This window comes from Loxodonta africana, chromosome 1, assembly GCF_030014295.1.
Source record: "Loxodonta africana isolate mLoxAfr1 chromosome 1, mLoxAfr1.hap2, whole genome shotgun sequence".
NCBI classification, from domain to species: Eukaryota; Metazoa; Chordata; class Mammalia; order Proboscidea; family Elephantidae; genus Loxodonta; species Loxodonta africana.
Genome location: NC_087342.1, coordinates 5,034,338 through 5,045,703, shown reverse-complemented (window position 1 = coordinate 5,045,703; position 11,366 = coordinate 5,034,338). Strand labels below are relative to the sequence as shown.

The following is an 11,366-nucleotide window of genomic DNA, read 5'->3' as shown; positions in this document are numbered from 1 at the left end:
TCTTAATTCATTTAGAATTATAACTTCTAAAATAATAAAACTGGATTACCTTTTTAAAAAGGATATTTTAGACTTTTTACTAATTCAGACTGTCTTTCTATAAATCCAAAGCATGAAGATATGCCTAAAATCACATCATGTCTTTTTGACTATACACACACCTTCAGAAATCCAACTTTCAAAAATATGTTGTGTTTAAAATGATGATTAATTTATAAGATTTATGAAAATGACACAATAAGTAGTCCATATGCAAAGTGACGCTGAGCCATCATTTCTGAAGTTCTAACCCGAGGCCTATAGAAAGTTGCAAAAAATATTTGCTTTGCCAAGCAATTCCAATTGCTTCACATGTGTACAAAAGCTGGACAATGAATAAGGAAGACTGAAGAAGAATTGATGCCTTTGAATTATGGTGTTGGTAAAGAACACTGAATATATCCTGGACTACCAGAAGAATGAACAAACCTGTCTTGGAAGAAGTACAGCCAGAATGTTTCTTAGAAGCAAGGATGGCGAGACTATGCTTAACATACTTTGGACATGTTACAAGGAGGGATCAGTCCCTGGAGAAGAACGTCATGCCCAGTAGAGGGTCAGCAAAAAAGAGAAACACCCTCAATGAGATGGACTGACATAGTGGCTGCAACAATGGACTTAAGCATAACGATTACGAGGATGGCAGTACCAGGCAGTGTTTCATTCTGTTGTACATAGGGTTGCTATGAGTCCCAGCCAACTCGACGGCACCTAACAATAACAACAAGTCTAAAATGATCATCTACCATCTTTCTCAGCCTCATCACCCACATGCCAAAACATTTCTCAGACCACTGTCCTGGAGTAGGTCCTCTCTCAGGGGCACACTGTGCTCCAGTCCAAATTTGGACTCTTGGGCACATCACGGGTTAAACCCACAATGTTCTAAAGGAGTAAACCCAGCCCTTCATATTGACACTAGATGCAACTTTATCTTTAAGGGTCTTTGGGGTTGGAAGGTATTTGTGGGTCATGCTAGACTAGAGAAAGCCCTTGAATACTGTTGGTCTCCTTCACCACTGTGGATGGGGTGAGCTGAGAGACAGATCTAGTCTCCAGAGGTGAAGATGTATTACATTTATCTTGCTCTGGTGGAAGTTCTATTCCAATTTTTTTCACAGGTTCTTTAGGCAATAATAGTGAAAACATTCTAACTTTTTGAGCTCCAAATAGAAGAGAGTCCAGCATTTTTTGTCATCACAGTCAACCCTCATTTATTCATGTATATGGTAGAAAGTAGTATCTTCAATAATAAACCAATAACTTGTGTTTGACTTCATAACATGTTCTATATTTTAGGTTTTCCTTTTGGCTTTGGCAGCAAGAATGGACTTATTTTCCTAATTATGTTTGACCCTGATTAATGTTACAATTAACATTCCCTGAGCGTTCACACACATACACACACTAGACATCAATTGATGGTGGGGAGAATGCCCAGAAATATATTGTAAAATAGAGAAAGGTGGTCTGAGATTATGTTTTTGCTGCTGGCAATTCACAAACTAGATAATCTGAACCAATAAGAGAGTTTTCTGTGTTTATACTAGGTGCTCCCTGTAGGTAGACTCAAAATTACCCATGAACTAAGTCTGTCCAAAAAAAGTCTGTCCAGCACACCATTAAAACAAATAAACAGACAAAAACTGGGATGACCTAGTTTGACTGTATATATCAGTTAAATAACAATTGCCAGATCTCTCTGGCACTGGCTGCTACACAGACCTGCCTGGAGTTCCCTCTTAGGTTTGGAGATATTTGAGAATGTAACTTTAGCTCTTAGTCCCACTTTATAGGGAATTAAGCACAGCTTGCTCTGCTTTGGGGTACCTGGGTGGTACAAATGATTAATGGATTCAGCTGCTAACCAAAAGGTGAGAGGTTTGAGTTCACCCAGAGGTGCCTTGGAAGAAAGGCTTGGTGATCTACTTCCAAAAAATCAGCCACTGAAAACCCTACGCAGCCCAGTTCTACTCTGACACACAGGGCCCACCATTAGTTGGCACTGACTCAGTGGCAAATGGTTTTCCCCTGGCTTCTTGAAAGCACTTTCTAGACTTTTTCCCTCTCACTCGATAGTCCATATGGCCCTGCTTTCTAGGCAGACCCCTGGCCCAGCCACCCGCTGCATCTGACCCTTGGTGCCTGCTCACCAGTCTTCTCTTCTGCGTGGCTGCTCTCCGCAGTCTCCGTTGGAGGCTGAGCTGTTCCCTTGGCAGCAGCGTCCTCTGCGGCAGGAGTGGCGGCAGCAGCAGCAGCAGTGACAGCAGCAGGCACGTCGGCTTGTTTAGGCTCCTCCTTGGCTGGGGCCTCTTCAGCCTTGGAGGACAGCAAGTTATCAGTGGAAGCTTTAGTGGCACTTTCTGTCTCAGCAGAGCCGGCCTTCTCCTCTGAGGGGCCAGTAGCTTCAGGGGCTACCTGCTCTGTGGCAGCGTCAGGGGCGCCTTCCCCCTTCTTCTCCTCAGACGGAGCTTCGCCTGCTTTGCCGGTCTCCTCCGGCTTGGGGCCAGTGGCTGGGGCCGCATCAGTGGTAGTGGAGCCGTCTCCTTCCTTCTTCTCTATCCCATCAGCAACAGGGACTTCCTCTTTCTTCTCATTCACTTCAACCTCAGCAGCTTGGGCATCACCCTTCTTCTCACCTTTGAGCTTTTTCCTTGTTATGTGTCCACGGAAGCTAGCCTGAATTTTGGTGGCAGCCTTGTGAGCCTTATCTTCTGGTTTGATGCCATCTTGTTCAATCTTTTGGTCCTCATCATTTTTTTCAACCTTTGTGAGAGAAAGGGGGAAATAAAAGCAGAGATTGAGCGATGTTCTTTTCCTTCAAAACAGTGTTCGACAAACATTTATTGAATGGTTTACTCTGTGCCAGGCACTAGGCTTGGAGCTGGGAAATCAAGACTACACTGGAAGTTTAAATCAAGCCTCTACTCTCTCCATGGTAGAGAACTGGGTGGAGAACACATTATTATTATTATTTTTTTAGCCTTCCAGAATCACTGGAATTATTTTATGTGTTTCCTTTCACCATTTAAGTGTCTCTCCATTGCCAAACTTTAACCAGCGTTTTTTAAAAATGTACCTTGACAATTGCAATCATATTTGTCTTAGGTTTTAACAAAAGACTTCTAAAAGATACTGGTTTTTTTTTTTTTTTTTTTTTTTTTTTGGATTTTTGACAAGGATTCTGTGTAAATCTTTATGCTTTTAAAAACTTTATGGAAAAGTCTATTTGTCCCCCTAGATTTCAAGCTTTATCAGGAAACCAATGGCTTAGGGTTAAAGGCTCAGACACAGAAATTCCATCAGAGCTTTATTCCAACTGCAGAGGAGTTTCACAGTTTTGAGGGAGTTGTCCAGAATGTGACCACTCAGAAGACTGGTCAGAAAACGACACCTCCCCTATGTGCAGTCCAACACCAATAATGAACATACCAGATCTTCAAAACTGGAGTACCCGAAGTGGTCATTATTTTTGAGTTAAAAAAAAAAAGAATGAAAAAAATGATTTTCATATTTAGGAAGAGTGGCATATATTTACTAAATCATAATTTTTACTCCTAAAGCAATTTAAACCTAAAATTAGTTTTATATTATCATCAATACAATTGTCCTAATACAAGAAACTACAATGCAAAATTTTTACCATCTGATGGCAAATGGCAGTTTTCTACGTGGAAATTATATCAGAGGATAGGAATACAAGATACAGTCACAGTAAGGAGTTTACGGCAAAGTACATGCTGTTCCATGTAGCCTCCAGTGTTTACCATGGTGCCCCAACGTATTTACTGATAACCCTCCATTCATTCTTTCATTTAATTTTTGAGCACCTACTACGAGAATACTGTTCTAGACCCTAGGGCACTACACCAGTGAACCACACACAGTCCTGACCCTCTTACAGTTTCCATTCAACAACTTTCCTTTTTAAAGACAAATACAAAAGAGTGCTTATCATGAATCAAGTCTGGTGCTTGGCCCAATCTTTCCCTTGGCCTTAAAGTTTGCTCCAGTTTAGGAGGTAGGCCACAGCAGGACAGCATAGTCATCTGTGTTCCTCCTGTCCTACCAGCTCTGCCCCAGTGACCCAGATCCTGCTAATCATGACATAGACCTGTAGGACATTCTGTAGACAAGCATACAAGCCATTGCTGCTTAGGGCCATCCCTATGTTAGCGGCTAAAAGAAGGTGTTTTTGTACGCCAAGGGCATGTCAGAGTAAAAGCAGGAATAGCAATTTTCTTAGTAAAATTCAAGACAAGTGTTTCTTCTTCCTCAGTTAAATGTGCACTACCCATACAAAAAATGAACACACAAACGAAGGAGCCCTTTGCTGAGTCCTGTCCCATTCCCTCTTCCCAAGCGCCAGCCTGTGACACTGCTCTGTTCTCTGAAGCACTACCACCTTGCCCACTATCCTGCTGCTCTTGACGTCTCCTACTGGGACGCACACAGCACAATCTGGGGCACCAGAGCAGCTGTCCCTGCCAGGACCTCTCTGCTCAGAGATGGAAGCATAACCCTGTTAAATTAACAGTTGTGAATGGAGCATGGAGCCAAGATGCTGTTCATTTATTTTACTTGAACCTGGGTTTTCTGAATGAGGCACCATCTTATATGATAGGACAGTTGTGCTTGGGCATTGATGCCAAGTGGGTCTTTAATCCAAAGGGCGTAAAAGGCTACGTTAGTTAGTATCCACCGCTACCTATGAAAATAAACAAACCAATCATTTCAGAGTGGGCAGTTGTGCAAATATAGAACCTCTGGTGATGCAAAAAAGCACCAATTTACAGCCCTATTTTTTCTTTATTTAAGTACACTCAACAACAGAGTTAGAAAGCATAAAAAGTCAGAAAGAAGCCAACGCATTCTGCATGATATAAAGAAAGTAATCTTCCGTTGGTAAAGAAAGAGCTCCCCTCAATTCATTCTTTCTCTCCCTCACTCACTCAGTTTGTCAGAGTATCTGCTGCTTTGATCAGGACTTAAGCTTCCGAGCACAACTTCAAGACTAAAATAACTGTTTAGAAAGGCTTGGACTAGACTTGGGTGTAAGACTGTGGGACAAGCCTTGACGCTTCTGCTGAAAAATCCCCCCGGCCTCGCAGCCCACCAAGCCACAGCTTCTAACTGCAGTTTGGCTCGACCATGCTGCAGCCCCACCCGCAGTTTGACTTTGGTGCCAGAGTCCTGCGCATGCGCAAACCAAGATTTTGGAGCATGCGCAATACCTGAAGAGTTGTCTCCTCAGTCTGTCCTCGGACCTGAACATTAGCGACGTGATTCAACATCCCCGGACCTCTAAATGTGGACATGGGAGGGCTAAAGGCGTAGAGTTCCGGGCACCAAACCCAACCCCCAGACGTCATTGGGAATAAAAAGCTCCCCAACCCTCTCAGACAGCGAGCACGTGGTCTTTCAGCTGCTAAGCCCACGTTGCTCCTTGTTTGTGCAAACAATAAATTTCCACTTTGTGTTTCCCTTGCAACTGGTGGTATGGCATCCATCTTATTTCGATTGGCTAATAAGACAGGACAAGGACCCTCATTTGGTTATAGCCTCATCTGAACGATCCAGTGCCATAAGGGATGCAAGGGTGGGAGGGATATGAGCATGAAAGGAGAGAACCATGAAAGACCAGAGTTAGGAGGGAGTAGCAAAGAGAATCCCACCAGAGCCAGGTACCCAAAGAGGTGGTGGACACACCCAAACAGCTGCTCAACGTACTGTAGAGGTGTGCAGCTCATCCTGGAGAAATTGCTGGACCATGTCTCACATTTATTAGAGGTTTAGGAAAACGATTTCAGAAATGGGTTGGCAAAAGACAACTAAACACAAATTTTTCAGGTAGAGAGAAAGGAGAGAGGAGAGTAAGGAAAAAAAAAAAAAAGAGAGAGAGAAGGGAAACCAGCCTAAGAAAAGGCCAGACTTACGTGATTGGACAGAGACATCAAGACATTAAAACAAACAAACAAAATATACATACACACACATACAGATGCTGGGTCCTAAACTAGACAGTGTTAGGTTATTTCCTGTGTTGCTCTCTATCTTTTATACCTGTAGTTATATTAATATGGTTTAAACTACACCTTATTCTCCGGTAAAATTTCTTTCACAGAACTACGGGTAATTGGACTGGGAGTAAATTTTTGTAGGTGCTGAGGGAGGAGATACCAGGAACCCTGCTGGCATAGTGGTTAAGTGCTATGGCTGCTAACCAAAAACTGGGCAGTTTGAATCCACAGGCCGTTCCTTGGAAACAGTGTGGGGGAGTTCTACTCTGCCCCCACGAGGTCCCTTTGAGTCAAAATCCACTTGACAGCAACAGGTTTGAGGGAGGAGACAAGGAGGAAGAGCACATTTCCCAAGACTGGCTTCAGGAAGTAGCCCCAAGGCACTTAGGCCTGAATTGGAAGAATTGACCAAAGTCACAGAGGACATTTGAGCCCAAAGACACCAGAGGTCTTTCAGTAGATTCGGCACAATGCTTCCAGTTTGTAAAAGGGGCAGCCATGGCCCTGAAAAGTTCAGTGAGTTGCCTAAACTCATCGAGTGATTGGATAGACGAGTGAGTCAGTTGCATGACTTGAATTTGGACTCAGGTTCTTCTTCCTTTCCCCCTAAACACACAAGGCCAACTGTACTATTATTGGATCAATAATCTGGAATAGCTTGAACTTTCTTGTAACAGATAATCCACAAACATCATGTCAACATTCTCACCCACTTATTTATTTAACAAATACTGAGTGCTTGTACTAGGCATTGGAGACCCTAACCTAAACCTAACCTAATCCGCTGCCGTTGAGTTGATTCCAACTCATAGTGACCCTATAGGACAGAGTAGAACTGCCCCATAGAGTTTCCAAGGAGTGCCTGGTGGATTCGAACTGCCAACCTTTTGGTTAGCAACCGTAGCACTTAACCACTATGCCACCAGGGTTTCCAAAAGCATGGCCATAAAGAACAGGATATGAACTTGTGCAGGGAAACCCCATTGGATTTAGAGTCCAATGCCTTAACCAGTGGACCACCGTGACTCCTATTGGAGACCCAGAGTGATACAAATGGTTAACACACTTGGCTGTTATCATAAAGGCTAGGGGTTCAAGTCCACCCAAAGTCATCTTGGAAAAAAAAGCCTGAGAAACAACTTCCAAAAAAATCAGCCATTGAAAACTCTACAGAGCATAGTTCTATTCTGACATGCATGAGGTAGCCATTAGCCAGAATCTACTTGATGGCAAGTCATAACTGGTATGAAAACCCTTGTGAGGGAGTGGTTAAGAGTTCAGCTGTTAAGCAAAAGGTCAGCAGTTTGAATCCACTGGCCACTCTTTGGAAACTCTATGGGGCAGTTCTACTCTGGCCTAGAGGGTCTCTAAGAGTCAGAATCGACTTGACACCAACGGATTTGGTTTTTGGTAATTGGTAGCTAGGTACCATGGACACACGGTGAACGGAACAGATACACTATCCAAATAAGCTTCTTCTTTAAATAATTTTTTTTTTTTTTTAATTAACAATAATGTCCCAGGAATATAGCAGGCACTAATCTTCCACCTATCCTTTAAGGTAAGACCAACAGTTTAAAATCCAAACTTATTGCTGTGGTTGATGGTTTCCTTTCCCTTGGGGTGGGGATGGTGGAAAATTTAGGAATCATTCTAAAATGCCCAAACATTTGCATTTATTATGTTACAAAAGAGTTTTTGGCAAAAATCCATAAATGCCTAACTTTCAGAACTAAAAATAGGATCATTCGTTGCTTGGAACTCCTCAATGCCTTTGACTTTTTCCATTTATCACAGGCATACCTCAATCTTCCACACAAAGGAAAACTTGGCCCTGTATTTACTTTTGCTAGCTATGAAAAACATTGTGATAGCACTTCAAGACTTTTCATAAAAAGCATTAGAATTTAAATGCTTTTAAAAATCATTGCTTTAAACCAGTTTCCCCTTCTGAGAACATCTTTAATTAAGCCACAATATTGTCAATTTGATGAAGTAAGATATATTTTTGAGAGGCAGAGTGGAGGGACTGGAAATATCCTAAGCAACATTTTCTTTAACACATGTAGTTTTCATGTCTATCAGAATCTTGTGCAACCCATAAAGGGACTAAAATAAGTGTTGATGGATATATGTGAAATCTGGCAAATATCTACTTATTCTGTCAAACACTATTGCATATACTGTAGACAGCCAGAAGAATGAACAAATCAATCTAGGAAGAAATAAAACCAGAATGTTCACTAGAAGCAAAGATGGAAAGACTTTGGCTCACTTTGGATGTGTCATCAAGAAAGACCAATTCCTAGAATAGGACGTCATGTTTGGTAAAGTAGAGGGTAAGGGGAAATGAGAAAAAGCCTCAATAAGGTGAACTGACACAAATAGACCCAACAATGAACTCAAACATACCAACGATCATGAAGATGGCATAGGACGGGGCAAAGTTTCGTTCTGTTATCCACTAAGTTGCCACGAGTCGAAGCCCACTTGACAGCAACTAACGACAATTTGTAAGCATAATTCATACTATGGCAGTATACTTTATGGAAAACATCCAAATATTAAAGTAGTTCACAGTGGGCTTCTGTACTTTCTTTGAACCTACTTAGAGACCAGAAATCCAGTGAAATGACCCTTATGGTGGGGAAGAAGGAGGATGGGCCAACTTGCTTCAGTTCTATAGATGAAGTGTCTTTGCAGGTTTCTGGGCAGATGTAGGGAAGGAGGTGTCATGTAAAAGACAAACAGGCACAGCTGGGATACATAAGGTTCCCTTAACACTCAGTCTGGTTTGAGGATTGTGATGGTTAAGATTGTGTGTCAACTTGGCTGGGCCATGATTCTCAGGGTTTTGGCAGTTGTATAATGTTGTGATCACTTTCCTGTTGAAATTTGATATGTGATCACCCAATGATGGAATCTTCTGAGTGGTACCAGCAGGGGTGGGGCCGGGGGCGGCTCACCACCCCCTCAGCCTTCATGTCTCTGCCTTCTGCTGTCTACTTCCTTCCTACTCACCTTGAAAAGGTGGTTGGCTTGTTCTGGATCCAGCAGCTGTCTCTTGTCTGACCTCTGGTTCTTGGGACTTGAGCTAGCAGCTTACCTGTGCATCTTGGGATTCCCTGACTTTCAGGGCCTGTGAGCAAGAGTCCTGCTCCCTGATCTGCCTACCTTGGGTTAGCCAGTCCCTGCAGCTAAGTTACTCAGGAGAAACCTGCGGTCTTGCTTGCCGACCTTGGGGATTCCTTGACCGTCACAACCTGTGAGTGGGATCCCTGCTCCTCAACCTGCTAATCTTGGGTGCACCAGCTTCTGTGGCTCCGCGAATTGGGAAAGGACTCTCTCCTGATCCAAGGACTTGGGACGTTCCAACCTCTACAGTCTGTGAGCTGTTTCCTTAATATAAATCTCTTTATATTTGTATGTGTTACTGGTTTTGTTTCTCTAGAGAATCCTGCCTAAGACAAGGATCTAACTAAGGTGTGAGTAGGATGGGGGAGCAGGATGCAGATAGAATAGAAGAAAGTGTAGTGCCTTTCCCAACCATTGTCATAACTTTTTAAAACTGTTTTTTTCAGTCCAGATAAAAGTCCTTTCTTAGTTACTGGGTGGGTGGGAGTATAGACACTATGATGATGGAGCAATTCTCCAGGGGAAATTGAGGCAGAAAGAGTTATTTTGGAAAACCTGGTAGGGTGATAGTGAGGGAGATTTCTTTTCTTCAAATGACTGGTGCAGCATATTTCAGTAGCTCCAGAGTCATAGTAAGTTGGCAAGAAATACTCTTTGATTGAAAAGACTACATAAGATAGCCAACGCTCCCATATTGGAAGCTGGCATAGTGATGCTCACTTTTCAGATCACAGCTGGTGATCAAGATATGAGTCTTCAATTCACTTTCATTTATTATTTATTTAACATGTATAGCCCACCTGCTTCTAAAAGAATATGAAGTAGAATGTTCCATCCAGCATAAAGCACTTTTAGAAGAACTCAGTTTCTACCCAAAAGAGTTATCTTTTATTTTGTTTATTTGTATGTCCATTTGTCCCATGAAGTCAGATAGACAAGAGATGAAGATATATTACAATTAAGTCCTTCTAACACACAAAAACCAGGTTACTAGAGACTTTCCCATTTTCTTTACTGCTGAACCCCCAGTTTCTAGAATGGTGTCTGACACATAGAAGATGTTCAATTAATATTTGTTGAATAAATCCAAAATTTGAAGGTCTCGGTTACTGCCGTTTCAGAAAGATGATGACAGGAAGAAAAAAGTCTGGGATTCTATTTTGTCAGCTTTTGTTAAAATCCTTCAATTCCTGGTGATAAAAATCTGACTAAGACAAGTATATGTTTCCCTGATACCGAAACTAAACAGCTATCTTCATCTTGTGAGGATGAACACAAAAGCAATGGTAGAAATGGATGAGGAGGAGTTAGAAGATAAGGAGAGAAGTCACAGAACTATAGAAATGACATTGGTAATACAAAAGAATACGCACTGAGAAATAACAACATATCAAAGGTAAGGAAAACTGACATATTTATCTTATCCATGGATTGGGTAGAGTCATCAATTAAATTATTTTTCCAATATGTATCTCTTCTTCATCATTAATAAAACTGTTGAAAATATCCTTGGGGATTGTTGAAGAATTCCCTTGACCCTCATTTATATTTAATCTGCATCATGAGCCTCAGGACTCAAGGGGAGTGGATGAAGGATGACTTGTTGCTCTGTGCTGTCCAGTAGATTTAGACTTATAGCGACCCTATATGACAGAGTAGAACTGCCCTCTAGGGTTTCCTAGGCTGTGATCCTTACATGAACAGATCACCAGGTCTTTTCTCCCACAGAGCGTCTGGAGGGTTGGAATCATTAACCTTTAGGTTAGCAGCTGAGTGCTTAACCATTGCACCACCTGGGCTCCTTGGAGGATGACTACTCCCTTGATTATTCAAGGAAGGGAACCCTTCTTCCTCAAATGGGGCTGAGAAGAGCCCAGGGTTGAGATGAGGCCCATATCTGTGCTGATTGATCTATCACGGCACATGCTGGAGAGAATAATTTGGCTAAACTCTTTCAGAAAACTTTTGGTTATGGTACACATGGGTATAAGCCACGTAACTGAAACAAGAATTAAAGTCACTGACAACCAGGCAAACACCAGCTAAGAATTCAGCTCCAGGAGGAAAGGGCTCCACCCTTGAGCAGCAGGCGCAGGCCCTTTGAGGAGCCTCATCAGTTGCAAAATCTAGATTTACTACCTCTAGAAGTAGCACACTCAAAGGAGAGAAGGG

General features: G+C 42.3%; 1 protein-coding gene across 1 annotated transcript in view; it reads right to left on the bottom strand.

Moving 5' to 3' along the window:
* Nucleotides 1-2,136: 2,136 nt before the first annotated feature.
* GAP43 (growth associated protein 43) overlaps nucleotides 2,137-11,366 on the bottom strand; it is a 67,984-nt gene continuing 58,754 nt past the window's right edge. Inside the window, exon 2 of the mRNA XM_064267654.1 lies at nucleotides 2,137-2,805. Within this exon, the coding sequence (XP_064123724.1) occupies nucleotides 2,137-2,805 (669 nt within the window). The remainder of the gene's footprint in view (nucleotides 2,806-11,366) is intronic.